At 36.6% G+C, this 27,641-nt stretch overlaps 2 protein-coding genes and 1 pseudogene across 2 annotated transcripts; 2 read left to right on the forward strand and 1 right to left on the reverse strand.

Annotated features, from left to right (window-relative positions):
- Positions 1 to 1,658: 1,658 nt before the first annotated feature.
- Positions 1,659 to 7,797, forward strand: LOC127861315 (type I iodothyronine deiodinase-like; annotated as a pseudogene).
- A 1,789-nt stretch (positions 7,798 to 9,586) lies between these two features.
- LOC127861331 (beta-hexosaminidase-like) lies at positions 9,587 to 13,223 on the reverse strand. The gene has a single exon (XM_052399754.1). It carries the CDS (start codon positions 13,062 to 13,064, stop codon positions 10,338 to 10,340), a length of 2,727 nt encoding a protein of 908 aa, XP_052255714.1. The 5' UTR covers positions 13,065 to 13,223; the 3' UTR covers positions 9,587 to 10,337.
- A 3,889-nt stretch (positions 13,224 to 17,112) lies between these two features.
- On the forward strand, positions 17,113 to 27,266 carry LOC127864520 (uncharacterized). The gene is made up of 8 exons (XM_052404180.1): positions 17,113 to 17,355; positions 21,533 to 21,664; positions 22,159 to 22,412; positions 23,140 to 23,662; positions 23,732 to 23,891; positions 24,154 to 24,325; positions 25,729 to 25,877; positions 26,357 to 27,266. Exons 1-8 carry the CDS (start codon positions 17,176 to 17,178, stop codon positions 26,530 to 26,532), a joined length of 1,746 nt encoding a protein of 581 aa, XP_052260140.1. The 5' UTR covers positions 17,113 to 17,175; the 3' UTR covers positions 26,533 to 27,266.
- The last annotated feature ends 375 nt before the right edge of the window (positions 27,267 to 27,641 follow it).

Here is a 27,641-nt window from a genome sequence, read left to right on the forward strand (position 1 = left end):
GTCATCAAACATGTGCAACATGTGGTATATATATCGTGTGATATAATATTACTTTATAATAATGTTTATGTCTGATCAGCAATCAAAATGTATATTATAGATATAGCAAGCTATTCGCTTCTTATATTTCAATCTGGACATAAATAAATATTTAATATTACATAAATATTTTATATAAACGTATATTCGATGATTTCTTAGGAAAATCGCTTGGAATAACGCTTTTGAATATAACACTGAGTTCCATAGGTTGAGTAAGTAGTTGTTCGATTCTACGGTTCAACGTACATTTCGTGCTTTTTGTTTAAATCATATTAAACATGCACAAAAGTAACAATGTGAACTTGATCTGAATATAATTATGTAATAGTCATTTACATATACATTTTATCTGGAACCCTGTTAAGCGAAATGAAACAAACGTGTTACGCCCTTTAAAAGCGTTTTTGATAGCCAATATAAACATTTTAAAATTGTTGTTTGCACTGTATGCACTTTTATTTATGCAGATAATTTATTTGATAAAGCATTATAAAAGGTATTTAAAAGGTAAAACAATACCAGCAACAAAAATTCCATCTAACTAATGTATCCATAGACTGGACATTAATGTTGCACGTCAATAATCTGGATAATCTATAAATGATGACTACACATGTACTGAAAAGAAATCTTCTGGTTTCATATTGATGTCTTACCTGAAGTTAAACGTTATCTACAAATCAGCAATCCTATTGGAAGTGATACAGAATATAATGATATATTATCTTAAAATTGGTAGACAGTTTACTCCGTTGTTCAAATTTCTGAATAGTTTTAAACATATGCATGTATCCTTGTCAATATATATATATATAAATTATTATGAACATAAATAAATTTGTACTCGGTTTACTAATGCTAGAATAATCTTTTATAAGTGTGTCGAGGGCAGCAATATTGATAATATCTGGTTAAAAATAACTGTAACACCGTTTAAAAACTTGACAGTCGACAGGCGATATTATTATTGAACAGTACAAATATCGTGCGTCGCCGCGACTGTCGCGCAAAATATCGAGTATCGCTTCGTGTGTCTAGTGTCGAGGTCTGAAATAAGACCGCGATACACGAGATTCGGATAATATGGGCGATATTTGAATAATAAAATATCGTTCGTCGCCGCGATTATCGCGCAAAATATCGTGCGTCGCTTCGTGTGTCTGGTGTCGCCCTTTGAACACACGAAGCGATAACGATATTTTTCGCGTCAGTCGCGGCGACGCACAATATTTTCGCGATAGTCGCGGCGACGCACGATAGTTTGCACGACAGTCGAGGCGACGCACGATATATTTAACACGATATATCACCTTTTGGGCTACCTACACAAGGGCGATATCGTGCGTCGCCGCGACTGTCGCGAAAAATATCGAGCGTCGCCGCGAGTGTCGCGAAAAATATCGTGCGTCGCCGCGACTGTAGCGAACTATCGTGCGTCGCCGCGACTGTTGCGAAAAATATGTGTATCGCTTCGTGTGTCTTGTGTCGCCCTTGATGAAAGAAATGCGAGATTAAAGATGGCACTATCCGGATTCCGTAATAAAGGGTTATTTTATGGAACGCTTTCCAAAATTGGTTCATTTTATGGAACGCGTTGAAAACTGATAAAAAGGGTTATTTTATGGAACGCTTTCCAAAATTGGTTCATTTTATGGAACGCGTTGAAAACTGATAAACGTACACATTGTTTTAATCTTAAACCAAGACTTTAAGGCGGGTTTTCAAGCAACGTTTCTGATAGTATGTGCAGAAAGGGAAAACGATATATTGAAGCAAATACAGGTAATACTTTCTTCTTAAAACAAGTAGTTTATTTCGTATTTGAATAGCAATAGTCGTCGTTTTAGCTTTAAGCATACAATAAATGCATTACATAAATATTAAATGGCTGACAGGGTGACAGTAAATTTGTCAACTTGAGGAATTACTGTCAACCAAGGCAAAAGTACACTGGTTAACACAGTCAATTTCTTATCACTTGATTACGCAATTTATGACGTTGTAAACAGACCACAAAATGGCAAGCAATATTGCCAGCAAACGTTTTTCAACTATAAGCAAGGAGGATTTGAAGGTTAACACAGTAAATTTCTTATCACTTGTTCGGTATAATAAAATAATTAATATTACATGTCTGACAGGGGTAACCCTGCAAGACATGTAATATTTATTTTATTATACCGAACAAACTTTTCAAACATGAACAATTTATAAAAACCATAAACAATTTTAAGATTCAATAATTGTAGTTAAATTCAGCAATGGAAAACCATTTACATTTTGATAACAAAAATAAAAGTACACTGGTTAACACAGTCAAAGTATTCTTTCCTAATGTTGCAGCACAATACCAAATGTCACTGGTCTCTTGAAATGTTTCTAAAGGTCTTTGCTATAATGCTTCGAGTTTAGGGTTCAGTTTAGATAGGTACTTCTCAAAGCATTGGACTGGGCAAAACGTACTGCCAGGCTGCTCGTAGATCTTTCCGTCTCCTGTGGTATCATCAGCCTTGTCAGGCGTATTGTCAATCCTAAAAAGATGAATTCATTAAATTAGACACTGGTCTGACATTTTTAATTGCCTGAAACCGAAAATAGATATTGTTGCTAAAAGAGTATTTACCACTAAAATTCCATGTAATTTATGTTTTTTTCCCTCTGTCAAACAAATTAACAGGCACCTTTTATTGTTAAATTCTTTGCAGCAACTGCCAGCTTTTAGTTGAAATGTTGACATGTATATATATTTTTTTAATTGAACCTACCTGTGATTTTTTGTTGATTCTGCGATGACCTGGTGTATGAACTTTCTCCCGGTTGAATCAGTTGCTATAGTAATGTTGACTTGTCACTTCGTCATTGACCCTAAATTCTCTTGACCTCTCCTCAGAAGGTAGTACATTAAATTAACCACACCCTGTTTCGAAAACCACATGGAGTGTTAAAATGTTAATATTAAACGGTACACTGTTGCCACTTAATTTTTCCAGATCGCTGTCGGATATTTACAGGTTTGTGGTCGACACTTCCATGTCCACTTCGCTTAAGCTGCTTAACTTTTGACTTGTAGGTTTCATTACTTGATGAAAATTGCTGGTCTTTCAAATTAATGTTATACGTGCTTAAGAGATGCTTGGAAATTCCATACTTCAGACTGTCCAAAGATTTTTTTCGGCATAGCTGTTTAACGTCACTTTTGACCTTACTTGACCTGACCGCGGCTAGACACAAATGAATACACTTCATTTATTCCATTGGCTGATTTCAGCATACAACCAAAACATTGGAAACATGTCCGCGTCTTTGTAACACTGTTACACTGCGTGTTCAGCATGAAACAATTTTATCTCTAATGAAAAGGCTTGATAGAACAGTTTTACAATTAACTCTTGACATCAATACGGTTTGTGCGTGCACCTTATATTTTCAGAGGATTGTCAGCGTAATAGCGTTTGTTTTTAAAGGCTGCGTTCTCATATTAAGTTATAACTACCGTATTGCATTCTGTGATCACGTATATTTTAGAACACAACATATATTGTTGTTCCATATCCTGATACATGTATTTGTTTTGACCAAAATATGTTAAATTGTTTTTGAAAAAGCAAAAATTATATGTAAAAGTATAAAGCTTTAAACAAACCGTCGTTCCAGCAGTGAAATCATGACCTCACTTTAACACATTGAATTCCATCTCGCAAGGTATAAAGTTCAGTTCGCGGTCAGTACAAGACTCATCATATAAACTCTATCGCGTTAACCCGGTGAACATGACTGGGAATATCTTCATTGCAGATATTCGGCGATATAATTATGGTATGTCAATAAAGGATTTTGTCAATCATTCCATGAAAGGTACTAGTTTTGATAAATTTCATAAGAATTATTCCACCATAGCAACCAATTTACTAAGATGAGCGCGATGATTCACAATACTTATCATACTATTAACAATCAAATCAAATAACTATGTCCGAAAAACCACTACAACAATACATGTCTGTTCGAAGAACGAGCATATTAATATTTCAAATACGTACGGTTGATTTGTGTTTGGCCATATACTTGTATATCTTCATTTAATTTCTATTCTTCTTGTATATTTATGCCCCCGGTAGGGTGGCATTTAGCAGTTGAACTTTCCGTCAGTCAGTATGTCAGTCTGTCTGTCCGTCCTAAAAAAACTGTAACGTTGGCCATAACTTTTGCAATAATGAAGATAGCAACTTGAGATTTGGCATGCATGTGTATCTCATGAAGCTGCACATTTTGAGTGGTGGAAGTTTTTGAGTGGTGGAAGTTTAAGGTCAAGGTCATTTTTCAAGGTCAAAGGTAATTTTTTTTGTTTCAAAGCGACACAGTAGGGGGCATTGTGTTTCTGACGAACAAAACTCTTTTTTTGTTCTATATCTATAGATATATGATCAACAATACCTAATAATGCGAAGTAAGCCACGAAATCTGGCGCAAGGTTATTGATTTGCATGTGATGCTGCTAAGAACTGCGTAGAAAAAGGAATTTGCTGTCTCATTGATATAACTCTTTATCTTTCACCAACCACAACCACAATCAACGCCGTATATCTTTATAAAAAAATATTACTTGTCTAGTTCCTCGCCGTTTTTCTGACGTACAGATGCATAGAAAAAGCGTAACTCAATAACTGGTTGTTAATTTCAGCTGGATTTTCCACGAGATCACCAAGCTACATGTAATTGGAACGAAGACATTCGTTGTACAAGTTCATACCATGTTTAACTACACGTTTAGTGTTTTTAGAGTCCTTGTCACGATCCAATGCCTTCAAATCCTCCTCGCTTATCGTTGATAAACGTTTACTTGCCATTTTGTCGTCTGTTTACAGCGGAAAGGCAAAACTGCGTACTGCGCATGCGCGAATGGGACATATAATTTTCGAACATTCCGCACGTGCTTGCTTAGGCAGCGGGATACAGTATTTTTTGTAGAGTAATTTTTTTCGCGCTGGTGGCACGTGATTGCCAAGGAGGCGGGCGACAGTACTTATTGGACAGTAAATTTTTTCCCGCTCGGTCTGACAGTATTTCTATGTCACGATGGCCTATGGGAGTTTAGCATTGTGAATAAAAGTGAAGTATAATAAATTCTGAATACTATTTGTACAGTAAATCTAGCATTAGTTATTGCAATACCCTCTAAGTTTTTTTTTCGTGTGCTTTAGCATGTGTATCCGTATTATCAGCCCTCTTAATAAAAATATCTAAATATTTTAAGCGAACAGATTGAAAAAACATACATGTTTAATACGATAATCTATAGTTTAATGTGTATTCTCGGACATAACAAAAAAACTGCAGCACACTCTGTAATGTTTTGCCAAAATACTGGCGATACTAGTCCCCATATTGTAATCAGTATCATGTACAGCGTTTCTCATTATATCGGCCCTTGTGATTGGTTTCTAAGGTTTGTTACTATGCGCGTGCTCTTAATCTTTAAAAAGTTTTTAATGGAAAAAACGAAACTCTTGTTCACGTTTCTCTTGAATATTTTTTTTCACAAACAAGCGGCGAATACAACATTTGATAAACCTACTAATAAAACAACAAGCTAACACAATTATGTGTAATCATTATATCGGCCTGCAATAAACATGAATTAAACGAATACAGGAAATCATGAGAAAGATCGTCACAATAGTCATTAATAAACAGCAAATAAATTAAAACTTCTAAAAATAGAAAAACATTAAGTGTTCAGCACTTTTTGAGGGGTTTTCGTCAAATGCACGATACAATTAGGAGAGTCGATACTATGAGAATAAGGGATAAATGTCTTAAGTATAACTTTATATGTTACCTCTTTGGCATTTTGAAATTATATTATAAATGTATTACAAAACAATAATAATACTAACGTTAATAATAATACTATAAATCATAGCGTGTGATAAAATTTAGGTACTCTTAAAGAGAATGCATGGTAAACTCAATTTGTATTTTCAGACCTTTGAGAGATGTTAGACCTCCTGTTCCAGGCCTATGTGTGCCTGGTCGTGTTCTGCAGGACCAATGTCATGTTCTTCTTTATAACGGTGGCATCCAAGGTTCTTCTGCTCGTCCTCAGGCCACTGCCGCCATCTTGGATTCCGAAGCGAATTCAAATACACAGACTGCAGAAGACGGCGTCGTTAAACGTGAACTGGAAATCGTACGTGGTAATGTTCAAGATGTTGCATGCGAAGCAAAAATGTAAACTGAAGGTGGGGATGGACTGTCCAAATCCGGAGCTACTGACATTGGACAAAAGGACAGTTAAGTTGCTGGACGTTGCGAAAGCTGGCCGCTTGTTGGTGGTGAACTTCGGCAGCTGCACCTGACCCCCGTTCATGGCGAAGCTGGCTCAGTTTAATCAACTTGTAGACAATTTCGCCGACTCTATTGACTTTGTTTCTGTCTACCTTAGCGAGGCTCATCCCATCGACGGCTGGAAACTAACCGGAAATGCTTACGAAATATCGCAGCCCGAGACTATAGACCAGCGTATCGCCGCTTCTCGTAATCTTCTGGAGGCTGGCCTAAAATGCCCGCTGTTCGTTGACGGGATGGAGAATGTGGTCGCCAGAGAATTCGCGGCGTTTCCGGAATCCTTGTACGCCGTTAAGGATGGCCGCGTGGTATATCAGGGACTGGGGCCGTACGCGTATGACCCTAAAGATTTCCTCAAGTGGCTGCTGGAGTCACAGGAAGCGGGCGATGGAAGAAAAAGGGAGTAATACGTGTCTGGGTATTCAAACAGTATGACATCAATTCACATAAGTTTTACCTTTTTTTATTTAATACCCCTTTCATAATTTTTTTTTCTATACCGAAGCGCAGAGGGAAAGGACAGTTTCCGAAGCTTAGTAGATCTGTGTTATGTATGTTAATATGTTAGATAACCTGAGCACAACATGCTCATGGTAAGCTTTTGTGATTGTCATGCGTCGTTACTCGTAATATTCTAGCTTGTTAACACGCTAGAGGCCACCTTTATCGTCTAATCTTCATGAAACTTGGTCAGAAGATGTGTCCCGAAGATTTCTTGGACGTGTTCGAAAATGGTTTCGGTTGGTTGAAAAACATGGCCGCCAACGGGGCGGGACGTTTGTCCTGATATGGCTATTGTTACATGTAAACTTTGTTAATACTCAAGAAGTCACATTTATGGTCCAGTTATGAAACTTGATAAGAACATTAAATTTTGTTATATGATAGCTCCGCTTAGTTTGAAAATGGTTATGGTTCATTGAAAAACATGGCCCCACGGGACATTGGTCCTAAAATGGCTAAAGTTAAACCATATTAACACTCTAGAAGTCAAATTTTAGTGCAGTTTTAAAGAAAATTAGTAAGAACATTGTTCTAATGACTTCCCGGTAGAGTTGGAATCTTCATGAATTAGCTCGCAATTTTTCAGAATAGTCTTGTTCCTTTGGGACTCAGGTGAACGCCGAAGGTCTCATGGCCCTCTTTTTAAATTAGTGAATGTGGTTACTTTTATATATCTATTCAGTTTACTTTTGTTTATCAGATCATTTAAATTGTTAGTTTGAATTGCTTAATCGGAAGGATTACACGTATGAATGACGTCACGAAAATTGTAACCGTCACGTCACGATGTTTGTGTATAATGGGATGACTCGAAATAAATTCAATACCGTCATAATTTGTAGAATTTGAATGTACCCACTGTAATTTACGTGATACGTTTATGGTAGATAAACTATAATAGCCGCTTTTTTCTCAGTTTAATAAGAATATTTGTATATACGTTTTGATAATTCTATTTATCATTTGAATCAGAAGTTAAATAGGAAGATTATCATAATGACCCGCGTCATGAGAAACTTGCTTATGCCAGATATGGCCATTTAATCGAAAGACCAGCCATGCATTCGCAGTGTGGTCATGAGGTACTTGTTCAGCTAATTGTACCACGAAACCTCTTAATGATGTCTCCAGATTCGTTTATGTCTTCTGTCCGCTAAACATTGCATGTCACTTTATATTATCAATCATAACGCATATAATGATCGTCAGATAAACATGGAAGACCATTATATAAAATGTTTGGGACAGGGGAGCCAATTTAGTGCATAGCTTTTGGATAAGTTAACATCGATTTCCCCCCTTCACTAACTCTGCTTATGTCAGTCAAAAGTTTAAATTCTCATTTAACTTGATTCACGCTTAAAATCAATACACTTTTCCTCAATTCAGTATTCGGATGAATAACTCGCTGCAAAAGCGTTTACAGCTATTTTTTGTTACTGCTACATAGTACTCAAGTGTAAATATGTATTTTGTTTTCTTTACGCTCTTGATCAGCAGCTGGATTTTACCTATCGTTACTCTGCCACAAAAGGATCGACTCATTCCTTTTATATATATCGCGTAAGATACCCAATTTCATATATGTGTTACTTTATACATTCAAATATGAGATATCATTGAGATTAAATTACTTATATGCGTCGGGCAGCGTCGGAAGCACGACGCATTCATGAGGACTACATCGTGCTTCCGACGCTGCCCGAAGCCAATCTCGAGTTCGCTCGTTAATGTGCGGATATCGTGGCGGGAAATTCAAATGGATTGTATTGACACGTAAAAATAAAGAAATAAAAACAAGCATTTTGTATCGCGTTATATCTATGTTACCAGACCACATGTAGCGTTGAAATTTTGGCTATTGCAATAAGGAACACTGATTTTTTTATGTGTTAGCTTTATTTTTCGAAATATATTACGAACTATTCGTTGATTTTAAGTGTCATGGGTTTTTAAGAGTTTCCACAAACATCTCTAAATCAAATATATGAGGTTCGTCGGCCGAATTTTTTGCGTTTACTTTTATCTGGTTAATGAAAACAAGCAACTTCTTATTTTACGCCCAATGACGTTTGTATCAGTGATTTTTTACTGATTTATGGAGAAAAAAACCCCTTATATTAATTGAATTTCAATAAATGATGAATTTCGCATATAATTCGTGTACAAATAAATGTGTATCATATATAAATGATCATTCAATATGAAATTAGCGGAAACAACTTTTCATATGGTTAGCACGCATTCAATGTCGTTGTGAATATTACCCGGTAAATAGAAAATTAATTTTATTTATTGCCATAACTATAAAGCATTGCCAGTAACATTCTTCATTAGGAATGTCATCAACTTTGTGCATTACGTGATGTCCGATATTGCCTTAACCCATTTATGCCTAGTGGACTCTCCCATCCTTCTATTTCGGAGCAATTTATTAAAAAAAAGAAAGGGATTTCTAGTATATTTATTTCTATATTTAGCATATTTCTTAGAGAAATTCCTTTAAGCAAACAGCGTACACCCTGACGAGACGCCGCATGATGCGGCGTCTCAACTGGGTCTACGCTGTTTGGCATGGCCTTTTTTCAAGACGCTAGGCATAAATGGTTTAATTGTACGCAATTTACGAACATTAGACTGAGTATGGCAGTTTTTGTACATACACAAATACGTTATTTAAGGCTGGTTAAATAAGTATTTGCAACATTTAAAACATCGACTGTATGAAACACTAGTATTATACTCAAAGCTTGTTTACTATTTCTTGAGTTAACGAAAAGTTTAGTTGAACATGGCCGTAAAACACATATTGCCATTTAAAAAATATGTTGGTCATGAACTCGTATTGAACTTCAGATAGACAGTTTTTCCTCACTGTGTATTGGGTGATCAAACAAAAATAAAATCACTTATCCATTTAATATATGTTTTAACACATTTGTCTGATATAACAAAATCAAAAAAACAACACGACACGACAAATTTTGTGTAGAACATTTATGAAGTGGAATACTTGTCAAATAAATAGCAAAAACATCAGATGAATGAAATGACACAATATTAAACAGTGAAACCACATTACTGATTATGACAAGCTGCCTGTTAAGAAATCATCATTGCACAATTATTTCAGTGTCAAACGTTGTGATAAGTGAACCATTGTGTCCAGGTTCATTTTCCCAGGAATGCGTTATACTTTAAAGATACGCTAATAACGTTGATGCGTCGTGTTGAAAACGCGTATTCTATTAATGAAAGCACAGTGACAACGATGAAAAACGTGATGCATGGTAACGAAAGTCTAGCGATGTAAAGCTACGATTCTGTTAAAATACATTTCTATTTTAATAATTATTTTATCTACTAATATTGTTAACGTTTGCATCAATCAGTATAATTCATTAATGTTAATGAGTCAAGCTATTTAAAATGTATTGAAATAATTATATAAGAGACAAATAAAATAAACGGCATATGTACACATTTAACAAAATATGACTTAAAAATGAGATTCGATCTTCTGCATCGTTAGTCCTGTATATACTTTCACGTAATGTTCGACTCACTATGTTAGTATACGGAGATCGCGATCTGATTGAGATGTTTAGAGACTTAGTGATAGGAAACGTGTCCTCAATCACACTCCACGTCAATCCGTCATCAACGCTGGCTTCAACCAAATGGTTCGCGTATAAAGTTGTAACTCGGAAGACGTTTTCCTCGACGTTGACGTTAACGCCTGGGGGCGGCACGCGGTACGTCACGCCTTTCGCGGCCAGCCTGGGTAGCTCATTCAAACTGAGAGCACTGAGGAAACGGCCCCAGTCCTTGGACCGCTCTAATTCCCTGTGTAACAGTTGCTCGTTCGTCTCCCATGAGGCCTCATGCCACGCCCTCTCCGCCAACGCTATAACCCTAGGGAACAGCATGTAGAACACGTCATGCTCGCTACGTATTGTCTCGGTCCACAGACAGGCTTCCATGCCCTTTATGTTAGCCGGATTGCGTAGCTCCGGGCAGTTTTTGGGATCTCTACACACACCCTCTTTGCTGAGGCGATTCCCCAACCGGTCGAAATTGGCGTTCGCGAAAAGATCCCCCGGCATGAAGCCGAACACCTTGAATGTGTCCGTGTAGCGGGTGGCCCAGTAGAATCCCCGCTCTTCCGGATCAGGTTCGTATGGGTGGTCGAAGTAGAGATGCGTCGCCATAGACAAGATCACCGGATATCCGGCATTCGCAAACTCGATGCTGCGCCCACCTCTGTTCATTTCCCAAATGTTATTCCAGGCCTGCACGCAGACCTCTTTATTCTTGAAGCCGGCTCGGTCGTATGGCCCTGTGTGGAAATTGTACAAACCGTCCTCCCACGCTACGATTCTCGCGTTGTGGTCCGCGGCAATTGCAGAGACTTGCTTGAGAAAAAAATCTTTGAGAAAGTCATGCGTGTACTTGCCGGCCCCGAACCTCCTGTCGCAGGCTGGGGATCCGGCCCACGTGTCGTGATACACCTCGTCCGCACCCACGTGTATCAAATCAAACGTCTGTATCCCGTCGTACATATCAACAAGGTCATTGAAAACAGCCCGTATGAAATGGTAAGTTGTATTGAGGCACGGATTTATAGCGCTGTCAAGCCAGTTATTAAACCCCAATACGCTTCGTTCAGGCTCCATAAGCAGGTATGATGGCTCCGAGTTACCGCCATTTTCAGAGCTCGCTAAAATGACATTCTGTCTGTAGTTCATTGAGGCGACTGCGGCTAGTGAATGACCCGGAACGTCTATTTCCGGAACGACCTTTACGTGTCTTGAGGCTGCGTACCTTAATATTTCCTTGAAATCGTTGACAGAATAGAACCCGGAACCGGAAGTGTCCGGGTACGGACCAGAACCCAGACTCGAGTTTAAACATTTGCTTCCCCCAGCATTGTGGCAGCGATGAGCGCCGACGAGCGTCAGTTCCGGTATGGACGGCAGCTCAAGGCGCCATCCCTCGTCGTCGGAGAGATGTAAGTGTAGAACGTTGAGTTTATACATCGACATTACGTCCAACACCTTAAGAATAGTTGCCTTTTTCACAAAGTTTCTTGCAACGTCTATCATTAAACCGCGATGTTGAAACCGTGGCTGATCTTTTATAAATATATCAGTGATTATCTTGGTTTTCGACATAACAGATAGTAATGTTTGGACACCATAAAATGCCCCGGCTTCTGTGCTAGCTTTAATCTCTACAGCCTTACCGGCTACCTGTACTTCAAGACTGTATTCTTCGCTTCCATACTCAGCAGCTTTGATCATAGATATGCACATTTTCCCTCCAGAACTATCGCGGATTTTTAAATTTAGCGCCTCTGCTAAATATTTTCCAGCTGAAAGAAAATGTTTATTCAGACATAATGTCCACTTCCGGTCAATTTCGACGTTTTCTCTTGAACGGATGGTCATGACTTTTGGTGTTGGAATCACGTGATATTGGACGTCACTTATAGAATGATTGTTAAGGTAACGGTAGTACTGGTACCGCTCAAGGTTTGTCAAGGGGTTGTTGTTGTCATGCGGACCTTGCTTCCAGTGGTCTGGCCGCGTGAAATCCTTCACAAATGACTTATCTCCTTCAGTGTATTTTAGAACCCGCGGACGCGTTTGTTCAGCTGTCGACGCAACGTACCAGTTTGGAAAGAAATCGGACTTAGATGCAACTTGATAATGTTCAATGTCGAATGTTACATTAAAACCTGACTTTAAATATTTAAATTCTCTTTCAACAGGTTCGAAGAAATACAGACCGCCATTTTCATGTTTGAGTGCTAGTCCATTACCCCTAATCGCTGACAGCTGTCGAACAGCATAGAAATAAATTCGCCATTTTCCATAGTTTACATCTGTCTTTCCCGTATTTATAAAATGTATAGCTATTGACTCATAGCCCGTTACACGAATTGATATTTGTACATACTTCGCAATGTATTCAATAACTTCCTGTTCCATATTATTCACAACGTCTACACCTTTGTTTTCAGTAAAACTCTCAGATGACATTGAATTCCTAAGGGAATATCCCACTAGCAACACTGCAACAATAATAACAACGAGTATGTATACCTTCCGTTGTTTACAGCACTGTTTGAACAACACAGACATTGTTAAACGTATGAGTGTTTGCATTTTAAGAATATATACTTAACACTTAAAACGCATGAAGTACTGATCATAATGCAAACTGCACACTTTGTACATAGTGCGAATTTATTTTCCACTTCAAATCTAAAACCTTGGATAAACCTGTATGTCAAAACGTTAACAGTGCAATGTTTAGCTATCTACACGTATGACACCTGAGGCTTGTCGATGGTGTAACGATACGGTAGATTATGTTTTACGCATAGTCGATTAAAGGTTTCTATACAAAGACTACGCACATTGACAATATTGACACACTTGTGTCTGGAAAACTAAAACAATGAATTACGATAATATTTAATGAACATACATCATTGTTGTGACGATGTTTAATACAGGTCATGGGGGAAAATGACGATTCGTGCCTTTATTTACATAGTAGAATTTATATACACTTATACAGGTTGTTTCATATTGGAGTGATGTTTGTTTTTTATTTAAAGGGGCCTTTTCACAGATTTGGGCATTTTTTTAACTTATTCATTAAATGCTTTATATTGATAAATGTAAACATTGGATCGTAAAAGCTCCAGTAAAAAATCAAGAATAAAATTTAAAAAAGGAAAAGAACATTGCCCGGAGCAGGGTTCGAACCAGTGACCCCTGGAGTCCTGAAGTAAAAACGCTCCAGCTTACTGAGCTATTCCGCCGAATACACATACTTATCGTATTTTATACCTTATAAAAGCAATCTTCGTAGTTTCACAAAATTTAACGACAAAAACAGAACTCTCCAAATTATTCAATCGTTTCGCGTTGCAACGCTTTATAATTTTTAGGTTTTAAAATCGTCAAAAGTTGCATATAATGGCTATATTAGAGCATGGTAAATGTTCAGTATTACTGTTTCCTCACAAATATCATAACCAAAACGAAAATTTGCGAATCTGAAACAACTTTTTTCAATTTTGTCAATTTACCAAAGCGTGATAAGATCCCTTTAAGTGAAATGTCCTTGTTTTGGACGAGAAACTTAATGCATTGGTATTCTAAAATTTAACCAAAGTTTGCACACACCCAAGTTGAACTGAATTGATAAACTGATGTCGACAACTGCTATGTTGAAGCTAATATATCGACTAAAGACATCATGATTTGCCGCTGTAGATTGATTAGTGTGAACGTGCATTATTAATTACTCGAGTTGAAACTGTTTTCTATTCAGAAGGTAAAAGCGCGATGGTCTGCATTGGTTGCATATTGATTACATAAGTTTTTCTATTTCTGAACCTGCATCCAACACTCGTGATTACTTCCAATACTTAACGACATAACACATTATGAGTCTTTATGCATGCGGGCAAAGCATCATTCTACATTAGCCAGTGCTTTCCGCACACTAAATGTATAAAATGCAGAATCCATATCAGATGGAAATGAATATATCTCATGTTTTTTTCCGCTCCAATATTACTATTTTTTAGGTTTTTATTGTACTTTGTTTAGTGAAACGACATGTGCCAAACAACACCACACAGCGCTATGCGTACAAATCTGCTGTGGAGCCGCGCGCTGGGAAACCGGACTTAATGCATGCTCATAAAGTATAGTCCCAAGATTATCATGTTCAGTGGGCAGAGGCTAATCAAGGACAATACTGTCCACCCAATAATGTCCTACCAATACTGTCCACCCAATACTGTCCACCCAATATTGTCCACCCAATACTGTCCACCAAACTGCACTGGATTTTTCGTTTGGAAGAGACTTCCTTTAAAAGAACAATGCCATCAATGCGGAAAGTGTCGTCTCTGGTTAGCCTTTATAGATTGCACACTTATGTCGGATATTTGGAAGCGGATTTATAGGGAGCACCTGCGCACATGTTTATTTTGCGGCTTGATTTTGATTTGGCTGTGAAAATCATGAGTCTGTATTAATGCGTCCAGAATTTCATTTATTGCTGTAATTTCATTACTTAGGTAAATACATTCTACTTTGCCGCGGTCAAAAAATTTTGAAATAGCTCTAACGGTCCTTTAAAGTTTTCTTGTAATGCAAATTACATGTTATTACTAGTATATATTTTTCATTGAATGCCTTTCGAAGAAAAGGCTTGTTACAAACAAATATAATCATACATTGTAATTCTTTTTACTTATGCCGGTCAAATATAGTAAATACTATTTTACGAAAATATTTTAAAGCGAAAGCATTGCTTTCCATGAAAGATACCGGCCCGGCATAGATTCATTTACAAATATAATAGAATAAAGTTTGTACATGTTGTGGATCTGTTCAATTGTTTGTTCGGTATTAAATATAACATGACCTGCTCAAAATCATTCTATCCTCTTTTTATCACAATTGTAGTTTGGCCTGCTTGCCCAGTTGGTAAAGAGCTAGACCACACATTGACAGATCGCATTTTTTTTGCTGTACTCACTTAAAAGTTATAAAGGCAATATTGTAAGGACCTGTACAATTTTATTTAAGTTACTGTCCAGCATTCTTGATCATGTAAATACATTTTACAGTAGATCATTAAACATTTTAAACGTTGCGAACGTCAAGGAGACCGTTAAATAAAATATTTCCTATGTCCCCTTTATGCCACAGTAGGTACAAAATCGGTTAAGTCAGCGTTTTAAAATTAATAGTTCACTCTGCATGTATTGGGGCTTTTCGTAATTAAGAGCAAACAGGAGTTGTTGTTCGTTCGGGCGGTATCGCACTATCGGGTAAACAGGTAAACAAACAAAACGAAAACACGTTTTGCACCTCAGATCGCTGAAATCGTAATATTTACTCTTCATTTTAATTCAAATTTACGTATACACTTATATATTCATTGAATGATATAGTTATAATTCTCGTTTGTCGACATTTCGCGACTCTTAACTTTTCATCAATGAAAGTTTTTAAACTCTGATAATAGCTCTCTGCTTATAAAACTTTTTCTGTTGCATTATTCAATTGATACCCAACATTTATTCCGTTGATGTTAAGTTCTTCATTGATTCATAATCAGTATCAATGTTTGTTTGGTTTATAAATTGGTTGATATTCTTTTGCCACTGACACACTTACCTATCAGTTTCTGGAAACATTTGTTTTTACAGCAATTTTTTATCAGTTAAGTGCACATTTCTTGATTTTTCGATTAATAAATTATACCGTTTTGACCTGTTTCTAGTTTAAATATTTTCTTTAGAATGCTGTGTGGGAAATGTTGTGATTGGTCATAGTTCAGTGTTGTGTTGTTTATTTTCAATGTCCACTGACCAAGTTATTTAAGAGAGATTTTCTTCAGATACAGCACTCCTTCGAGATCAAAGATTTTGTGCCCAAAAGATAGAGTTGATCTATTTAGCAAATGCCTTATTCGTCTGTTTGCTTTAAGATTTTGATTTCATTTCCAGTTATTTCATATTATAAAATTAAGGCATTTGGCTGTTAATTTAATGATTTAATCATGTGAAATTAAATGCTTGCATTATTTTTTATAAATATTTAGAATGAATGTATCCTTAAAGGTGAACTGTCGATTTTATAACGAAAAATGCATTTTTATAAATATGTATATTCTAAAACGAGTGGTATCATCAAGAGCTATGGCAAAAAATATTACGATACTAAAAAACGATGTTTTTGTTTTGCGTAAACCGCCCGGGTATTTCCGCCACCTATTTCGGTTGTGACGTCACTGGCACTCAACGCGCATTACTCGGAAATTCGTCCATTGTTATTACGAATCGAAGCGTGAACACTTCGCGCTTAATGTCAAATTTGACACTCAATAGATCTATCACGTTAGCACAATACAATTCTTTTACACAAGTTTTATTGAAATCGTGTGCTTTTTCTGGGTTTTTTGCATGACAATCGTTATTCGATATGGCAAAGACCTATCAATATTGTATATTGATAGGTCTTTGGATATGGTTCAGTGTGTTGCTTTCGGGTGCAAAGAACGCGAGGAAAAGGGAAAGAAGGGTTTTTTCCGTTTTCCGAAGGATGATGTAAGAAATGGATGAAGGCAGTCAATTCCAGGAGAGTAATCGATGGGAGACTGGTTGATTTCAAACCGAGTAATGCAGCTAGATTGTGCTTGAAACATTTTGACGACAGTTGTTTTTTTCATCCTCCAAGTGTTATGGCTAGTGTTGGAATGGAGTTAAAGCTCAAGCTCAAAGCTGGTGCAATTCCAACGATATTTCCGGAAACAGAGGCATACAAAGCTTCAAAGAAAGCTCCACTAAATCCCAACGACCTTGGACCAGGGAAGCACAACCGAGCGAAGTATGGCGCCTATTCTAAAAGGAACCAGAAACCGGTAATTATGTTTCTAATGACTAATCTATAATTGTTTATTTTGATATTCACAGTGCTAAATAAATTTAGTCTGATTAGTCAGCATATTATTACAAATGATTTCAAGACATTTGTATTAAAAAATGCGTTGAGATCTGGTTAGAAAATAATGCACAATAGTCTCCGATGCAAGTTTATTTCAAATACTGGTCAGGCTAATACAAAGGAGAGGAAGCTGTACTGTACTGTAGAAATATTGTTTGACCTATAGACTATAGTATTCTCACACATTGTTTTGTCAAACATTTGAATCCGCAAACAACTTATAAGTATTTCTACACAGTATTAACCATGCATTATATTTAAATAAATTATATTTTATCAATAACATAAAGGTGGTCTTATAAGCGCAGTGGTTGATATGTGTCCTCAGCTAGGTGACCTGAGCTCAAGGCCATTTCCTGTATATTGTTGATTAATGTCAGAGCTGTTGATGGTCAACATACAGGATGGATTAGGTTTTTCTGGATAGTGAGCCTTCCACTCAGAACACATCCGCAAAAAAAGGAAATCTTTCTGTACCAAGTAGCTGGAAAATGCTGCTTATATGATAATTCCAATTTCATCCACACTTTAAAAGTCTAGTCAGTTTATAAGGAATGCTGGGGCACACATGGGTTCGATCATGTACAGCCTTATGCCCAGTATGGATATGCCTAATAATTTTTACCTTTTAATATATATTTTTCATTTTTTTTTTATATTTTGTATGCAGGTATGAATTAATGGCTTAGTGACAAACAATTAATTAAAACACTTCTCTTATTAATACGGAAAAATAGGTAAATCAGTGGAACAGCTTTAAAAATGACAAAAACATTCCATTTGATAAATAAATAAGACTAGCTAACTCACCAAAAATATTCAAAGTATAAAAATAATATTGGGCTTATTTCAATTACATTTCCATAAGATAAGAAAGTATGAGAGAATCAAAGTGCTGGTAAAACAATAATTATGTAAACTTTCTGATACTGATATATTGAACAAAATAAAAAAAGTACTGTCTATTACACCGAAGATAAATAGACATTGTAAAAGTAAATTAGAATAGTATTAATAAAAATATTAATAGTATTTACTAACACCATTCAGCATGCTGTATTGAATTATTCAGATAAAAATGTAAATTGAGAAGGGTTTTGTGCATGTACTGTAATTATTTGTACAATTTATTATTTCTTAAATAATGAACAGCTTGGCATTTCTCTAAAATAAAATTCTCTAGATTCAATTAAATATAACAAAGCACATGATTGCTTTCTTAGTTTCTTAAGTTTCAATAATGTCCATGGTTACCAGTCAAATTGACACCAGTTACCAGTGTTGTGTATTAATCCATACAGAACTGCCATCAGTGTCATGGAGTTTATGGCTATTTGGTTGTTGAATAGCGCCTTATCTTTGGATATATCACAAGATTATGGTAGAACACAGTATGGCTTCAAGATAAAAGATTATTCCTAGCCCATTTAAATCAACAAACAATCATAAAATGTATTACTATCAGACCAGTGCCCTAGCTTAGCTAACCAAGGGGTGCAGTTCCAAGTCCCACCCAAGGTTTCACTATGCCCTACACAATGCTCTTGTGTAGATTTTATCATATGATTATAAAGGAAGTTGTATTTAAGAAATAATTCGTGTACGTTATAGTTTGTTGTCGAATAACCCACGGCCGGAAGTTTAGATGCGTAGGGATTAAATCACGAGTGCGAAGCACGAGTGATTTGAAACCACGCATCTAAACTTCCGGCCGTGGGTTATTCGACCACAAACTATAACGTACACGAATTATTTCGATTCTAACACGATTTTTACTAAAGATTTATAGAATGTATCTTATTTTTCTTGCATACTATTTTATGTGAAGCTCCGCCCATAAAAATAGCTTTCGGCTGTTCTGTCGATCAGATATCCGCCCTCAATAACAGCCAAACTGGATGGAAAAAACCCATTTCATTTCTCACGTTTGGTTAACTAAGAACAACAACTTGCGTAAACTAACATGTTTTCATTGTACTCTTTAAATTAACGCAAGAGTGTTGAATCTACAAGACAACAACTCCGATTCGAACTTCAGCCATTTCAGTATCGAAGCAGCAGACGAACACCGTGGGATATTGGGTCAAGTTTACGCATTTCTGTTCATAGCGTAGTATTTTGTCACGTGACTTTCATTCATAAAATACCGGATTATTACGCTGGTGGAAAATGTATCGGCATGTTTTGTTTAGCTACAGCGCGTGCTTTCAGTGTATAAGCTCCGCCCATAAGTTATTGCAGAATAACCCACGCTTGATTTCCTTCTTTGTCTATAGAAAACAAGTAACGTGCCGTGTTAGAATTAAGAAATAATTCGTGTACGTTATAGTTTGTTGTCGAATAACCCACGGCCGGAAGTTTAGATGCGTAGGGATTAAATCACGAGTGCGAAGCACGAGTGATTTGAAACCACGCATCTAAACTTCCGGCCGTGGGTTATTCGACAAAAAACTATAACGAACACGAATTATTTCGATTCTAACACGATTTTTACTAAAGATTTATAGAATGTATCTTATTTTTCTTGCATACTATTTTATGTGAAGCTCCGCCCATAAAAAAATAGCTTTCGGCTGTTCTGTCGATCAGATCTCCGCCCTCAATAACAGCCAAACTGGATGAAAAAAAACAACATTTTATTTCTCACGTTTGGTTAACTAAGAACAACAACAACTTGCGTAAACTAACATGTTTTCACTGAACACTTTTTATTAACGCAAGAGTGTTAAATCTACAAGAAAAGAACTCCGATTCGAACTTCAGCCATTTTAGTATCGAAGCAGCAGACGAACACCGTGGGAAATTGGGTCAATTTTACGCATTTCTGTTCATAGCGTAGTATTTTGTCACGTGACTTTCATTCATATAATACCAGATTATTACGCTGGAGGAAAATGTATCGGCATGTTTTATTTAGCTACAGCGCGTGCTTTCAGTGTATAAGCTCCGCCCATAAGTTATTGCAGAATAACCCACGCTTGATTTCCTTCTTTGTCTATAGAAAAGAAGTCACGTGCCGTGTTAGAATTATCAATAACTTAATATAAATGTTCAAACTGAAACTAGTTTTATTTATAATAGAAATTGTGTTTTCAATAAACAATCATGTTATTAGAAATATTTACTTAGTAATTAAAATGAAACACATGCTTTTATATTAAAATTATGCAAATGAGATAATATGGCTTTGTGCACTGAAGAGCTCTTTTAAGAATTAGCACCCTTCAATTTCAAAATCCGAAAAGGAAACTGATCAGACTATCCCCACTACCACTAAAAGGCTAATGATTGCAATATATCTGTCGCGTTCTGAGAAAACTAGGCATAATGCCTGTGTGTAAAGTGTCGTCCCATATTAGCCTGTGCAGTCCGCACAGGCTAATTTGGGACAACACTTTCCGTCTTAACAAGATTTTCAGTAAGAAGGGACTTCCTTTAAACAAAAAATACCATTCCAGCGGAAAGTGTCGTCCCTGATTAGTCTGTGCGGACTGCACAGGCTAATCTGGGACAACACTTTATGCACCTGCATTATGCCCAGTTTCTCAGAGTGCGACCAGTGCTCCAGCTAGGCCTAAATAGAAGGGCGCCGCGCCCTGCCCTCCCGAACCTCCGCCCTGCCCCCCCAACCTCCGCCCTGGCCCCCCCCCCCCTCAAAAATTTTTTTTTTTTTTTTTTTTTTTTTTTACATATGATAATTCATAAATCTCTTATTACATTGTTATTAGTTTAATCCTAGTTGTAGACATTATATTTGAATGGTTTAATAATAATGGGAATAATACAATTATTTATAAAATATAAATTAACATGCAATAGGAAGCATTCCAGAAACACCCGCGCGCTCGAATGTGCCCTTTTCACAAAATTCTGCGCGTCGAAAGTGCCCTTTTGACAAAATACTGCGCTTCGAAAGTGCCCTTTTGACAAAAAAGCCCCCTGCTCTTTTCAAATCCTAGCTGGAGCACTGGCGACACATATTATTTCAAAGTTCAATAGCATAGTTTGGCTTATATTAAGTGATATAAACATTTGTGTCATTCTGTCATTATTCTGTGTGAATTTATAAAAAGTAACATGACAATTATTTGTAGGACCCATATTCATCATGTGTCGAAGAGCCAGATGTCTGTGAAGAAATGTCTTGTGAACAGTCGCCTGTTCGGATCAGTGATCCTGAATCACATTTTGATAATGTGTATTCGCAGTCATCACAGACATCTGAGGTTCGTAATAATGTCAATTAATAATTAGTTTGATTAACAATCTCCAAACAATGTCAATTATTAATAAGTGTGTTTAATTATTTCCAAACAGCCTTTTTTTATGTGATAGGAGTTACATATTTACATTGGCTTGAAAAAAATCCTCAATTCTTGTGATATAGTTTTTATTCTTTATTTTCTGTTTCTATACATGGGGAAACTTTCTATTTTTTTATGCTCCCAAAGGGTTGCATATAGTTTTTGAACTGTCCATCAGTTCGTCCGTCTGTCAGTCTGTTAGTCCGTCCGAAAACTTTAAAATTGGTCATAACTTTAGCAATATTGAAGATAGCAACTTGATAATTGGCATGCATGTGCATCTTACGGAGCTGCACATTTTGAGTGGTGAAAGGTCGAGGCTATCCTTCAAGGTCAAATGTCAAATATATGCTGTAAAGTGGCGCAGCAGGGGGCATTGTGTATTTCTGAAAAATGCAAAATGTTCATCATTTCAGACGGTTGTATTTCGGCCAACAGAACATAAGGGATTCACTGTCAAACCACAGGGAAAGGACAAAAGTGTTGGGGCCATGCCAGTGATGTCAGATGTGGGGACAGACCCTACCTGTTTTGAGTCGGAGTCATCAGATGCTGAAGATGATGAGATGAATGATGCATATGTTGCTGATGACGCTGATGATGATCCTGACTGGGAGCCAGAAGACGATTCCGATGAGGAATATGAATCAGGCGATGAAGAAAACGTTTGGTAAGTATTTTAAAAACTGCCATAAGTAGAGTGAAAACTTATGTTTAATATATATGTATCCATATAATGATTATTAAGTTGTTATTCTTATTTAACGATGAATATTTTCAATACGATACTTTTATTTTTATATTCCTAAGAAGATATGACACAGTCAATATGTTTGTCTATCTGTTTGCGTGAAACTTCATGCCTCAGTCATCAGGTTGCAATGTGTTGACTGATTTTGAACAAACATGGTACAAACGCTAAATATCATAACTTAAGGCAAGGTTTTGTTCACACTTAGAGGTCAAAGGTCATATATGAATGGAGTCCTGCAAAACTGGAATGTTCGCCATCCGTGCCCAGTACACGAATAAATGAACCAGGATTCTTTTTCTGGAGAAGTACAATGTTTAAAAAAAAATTCTAATCGTAAGGTATTTTAATTTTCATGTCTAGTATTTTCAGATTGAGTTCAGTTATATTTTATCAACATTTTATATTTTGTATTTCTTTGGTATTTCATTGACATCAGTTATTCCTGGTCAAAATGACATCAACCTATTATAATATCAACTGCTTGTGTAAAAAGAAATAATGAAGTTGGACCTAGTAACTAGTGAATAACAATATTATACTGCATGTGGTGTATACATGTATTTCAAAGAAGTATTATCTGTAAACTAAGTTATTACTTACATTTACATTGTCTTAACCTTAATAATGTAGAATGTTTTTTCAGGGTAGACTGCAGTGAGCAGACTGACAGGCCATACTTAGTGTATGAAAGCTGTCTGCTGCCACTACTGTTGATGTGCTCTGTGTGTGGCGACAGATGCACCATCACCAAGAAGTCGACCAGAGGAGGCCAGCTAAGAGTGACAACTATATGTGGCACTGGACATTGGAGAACATGGGACAGTTCACCCAACATATGTGGAACACCACTAATAAACCTGGTAGTGGCAGGGGCCATGTTTTTTAGTGGTGTCTGCCTGAGGAAATTCGTGAACTGTTTAAGTTTTATAAAAGTTCCCATTCTGTCATACAGGACGTATATGCGTCTTCAATCCATTTACATATTGCCAGCGGTTGACAATGTGTGGAAAAAGACTCAAGCACGCCTTTTTGAGATGCGCACTGGTAAATCGCTACGGCTGGGAGGGGACGCTCGGTGTTGCTCACCTGGACACACGGCAAAGTATGGCTCGTACACTCTCATGGATCTTGAGACTAACCATGTCCTGGATGTACAGCTTGTACAGGTACTTATACTTTATTTTATTTTTTTGGCTGTATAGTTTGTCTTTTAAAAATGAGACTACTCATTCTAGTCAACTTGTACTATATGTAGTGAGGGAAACGGTGACTTGGTTGTTGCAAAGTGGCTTTCAATTGGGAACCATGTTGTGAATCGTCATGATGGCCATGGTGACTTGTTTCCCAGATGTCTTCATGGACCGATAGACAGAAGCAAAAAATGGATAAAGGCTGGTACGGCAAAGTTAAATTTGTTAAAGACATTGTAAAATACAAAATAGATCAACACATAATAACCAGTAGCAACTTTATCAATTTCTTCCTATACACATGCAAAACTAGTAAAGTTACACGTTCCTGAAATAGCAGGGCCTTATTGTTTATATAAGCCCCTTGTGTATTTCCCTCTCTTCTTGATTATTTCTGAAATAACAGTGATAATCGGTGTGTTAGAATTTCATTGCAGAGAAGAAATTATTTATTTTTTTAATTTCAGGTTCAAAGGCCCATAAAGAGCTCCTCTTAATAACGGAACGAAAGCGTTTCGTGGCAGATATTCGGATGCTGTCACCCACTGAGCAGACATCAGCCTTGGAGGCGCAGCACAAGGTGGTGTGTCAGTTTGCCCCAAAGTTCCTCAGCTTCTCCTATGCAGCAATGAAACAAAGGTAGGAAGGCTCCACATCCGCAAATTGAATATACTGGAATCACCATATAAGTCCATCCGGCAACAAAAATGTGTCAAAAGGGCGATATTTATTTTTTTAATTTTTTCAATTAAGGACACTTGATGGCATTGGTCCTTGTGATATGAAGTTATACATGTGCATTACATTTCATCATACATTGAAAAAGTCAAATGTTGTGTTTCTTTTCAAGTTCGACTTTCTGTAACATTAAGCCACACAGTACCCCATGCTGTGTCTGGTGAAATTCTGTCACTATTCTTACAAACTCTATAATCTATAAGATACAATATGTAAAAATAAACTTATAGGTTTTTGTAAGCTTTTATTGCAACAAATACCTGGTATATAGCTCATTGTATCATTACAAGTGTACATTTTACTCACTGATCCTGTCCCATACCTACATAATATGGGTCTCCTTGGCTTGTGGAAACTGTAACTTCTAAATTTATATTGTATATATATTGACCATAGTTTAATTCTAGTGATATATATCTGACAAAGTAATTGCAATAATCCTTGATGCTGTACTCAATCAAACCTCTGTTGTGTGTCTCAGTTCATATTGTAATTATCCCCCGCCAGAGGCGGAGGGATATTGTTTTGGCGTTGTCTGTCCGTCCGTCCGTCCTTCCGTCTGGCACTTTTGTGTCCGGAGCCATATCTTGGAAGTGCTTTGGCGGATTTCATTAAAACTTGGTATGAGTATATATATGCATAAGAGGATGATGCATGCCAAATGGCATTGTACACCATCTGTTAAAAACAGAGTTATGGCCCTTTGTATCTTGAAAAAATGCTTTTTACTATAGGCACTTTTGTGTCCGGAGCCATATCTTGGAAGTGCTTTGGCGGATTTCATTGAAACTTGGTATGAGTATATATATGCATAAGAGGATGATGCACGCCAAATGGCATTGTACACCATCTGTTAAAAACAGAGTTATGGCCCTTTGTATTTTGAAAATATGCTTTTACTATAGGAACTTTTGTGTCTGGAGCCATATCTTGGAAGTGCTTTGGCGGATTTCATTGAAACTTGGTATGAGTATATATCCCGCGCCAGAGGCTGAGGGATATTGTTTTGGCGTTGTCCGGCTGTCCGTCCGGCTGTCACTTTTGTGTCCGGAGCCATATCTTGGAAGTGCTTTGGCGTATTTCATTGAAACTTCGTATGAGTATATATATGGATAAGAGGATAATGCACGCCAAATGGAATTGTACACCATCTGTTAATAACGGAGTTATGGCCCTTTGTATCTTAAAAAAATGCGTGTTTGAGTGTCAAATATAATACTCTTGTGCCCAGAAGCATATAGGCGGGGGATATCAATTCAACGAATTTGCTTGTTCATTTAAATAATGTTACTTTTATATTGCAGACTACATCTTGCTGCTTTGCATTCTGTGGCAAATGCAAACCGCAAGCAGGCTGAGACCAGACAGGGGGAAAAAAGGTACAGACTCTCCTATCCTAAGTACAAGGCTGGACATCATGTGGTTAAAGCAGTTAAAGAGAATTGCACTTATGGTAATGTATTCATTATGAATTTTATTGTATAAATAATAACCACAGATAGCAATATTGAATTATCTTGTTGAAGAATTTTGTTTTTGCACATAAAAAAAAAATACATCACCGCTTACAGAAATCACCTGAACTTGTCCAATATGTTGAAACAAAATTTAGAAATTATGATTATAAAATCTGGTGATTATTCTCAATGTAAAACAACATTAAATGTATTTGCATGTTGAACTCGTTGAGTTTTTAGAATAATCTTGATACAAGTCTCTTTTTCTGAACAGATAGTGAAATTATCTAAAATATCAAAATAAATACATGAGTTTACATGCAATCTTTTATCAAAATGTTTGGGTTCTTAAAGCAATAGATTTCTGTAATACATGGTTGAAGGCAACAATACAAAAAACATTCATTGTTTATTATTCTCTAATAAGAAGGAACAATTTTTCAATAATTATAATTTATTTTAATATAACTTTCAGACTATGTTGATGAACTAATGGCAGAGCTGCTTAGGATGAAAGAGGAGTACAAGAGCGATGCCAATGCAAGGGCTGCCTCTGGCAACATTCTGTTTTCACCGCCACCCCTGTCTTCATCTGCAAACAGAATCCTGAAGTCAGAGGCTGTGCAGAACCATCGTTCGCGATTTAATTAGCGAACAGGGATGGAAATTAGTGGTTGCCCGTTTTGTTGTTGTTATCTATTACTTTTAAAGAAAGTATTGGTTACACATGACACTACATGAACATAGTACTGGGCGCGTTAAGGCTTACGATGGGAAACCAAAAAACCATAGATGGTTGTCCATGTGGGCAACCAACTGTAAAACGTTAGTTTCCATCCCTGGCGAAGCAAAATCCAATGTATGAGTCGGACGGAAATCTCTGGCGAATGGCTGCCACAGCGCATGACGGAAGAGGTCGTCGGTCCTTCTTGCTCAGACGGTGCCATATCCAACGAGCCAGTCTTCTATATGAAATGTATCTGTATACTCTGAAGTTATAAATGTATAAGGATACCATTATGATAAATATTAGTATGTTTATTAAAACAAAGGTACTTTTCAACTTGACAATTACACAAGCCATGCTGTAGCAGATTCTTACTTAAGTTTACAGTTTAACAAACTTACTCAGCTTGAATATAATGGTATATAATATATATTTTACTGAAATTATGTCAGAAATCAGATTTTTTTAGCAACTTCACATCATGTTGTAGCAGGTTGTTATTGTAGTGTTCTTTTGAAAAAATTAAACAGCTTGTATTTATATTTTTAGTTCAAATGTTGAAAAATAATAATGAACTGGCATTTGTAAGTAACCAAAAATCATTGTGTAGCAAATTGATACTTCATTTTACAATTAGATAACCCAGTCATCTTGTATACACGCGTATATTAATGTTGATTAAAATTGTTGTCTTTTTATGTTATTTTTATTTTTTGTATCAAAACATATTTACAGTATGAAATACAAATGACAAGTTCACACAAAACATTGTGTTATTTAATGTCTACAGTGTATTTTCTTTACAAACAATCTGTCCTGGTTTCATAAACATTTTTAATAATTAATGACAACTTACTCATGTATTGGTTCTTCATCACCGATGGGACCATTTACATCAAGGAACTCATAAAACGAAACTTCAATGACATCTGGATGGAGACAGTTAGCTTTGAAGCCAGTGTGCTCAGTAATGCATTTTACCCCTGCCTCGTCCATCCTTTCCATCAGCTCTGGGTATTCTGTGCAGCATTTG

The sequence above is a fragment of the Dreissena polymorpha genome, chromosome 1 (genome assembly GCF_020536995.1).
Source record: "Dreissena polymorpha isolate Duluth1 chromosome 1, UMN_Dpol_1.0, whole genome shotgun sequence".
NCBI classification, from domain to species: domain Eukaryota; kingdom Metazoa; phylum Mollusca; class Bivalvia; order Myida; family Dreissenidae; genus Dreissena; species Dreissena polymorpha.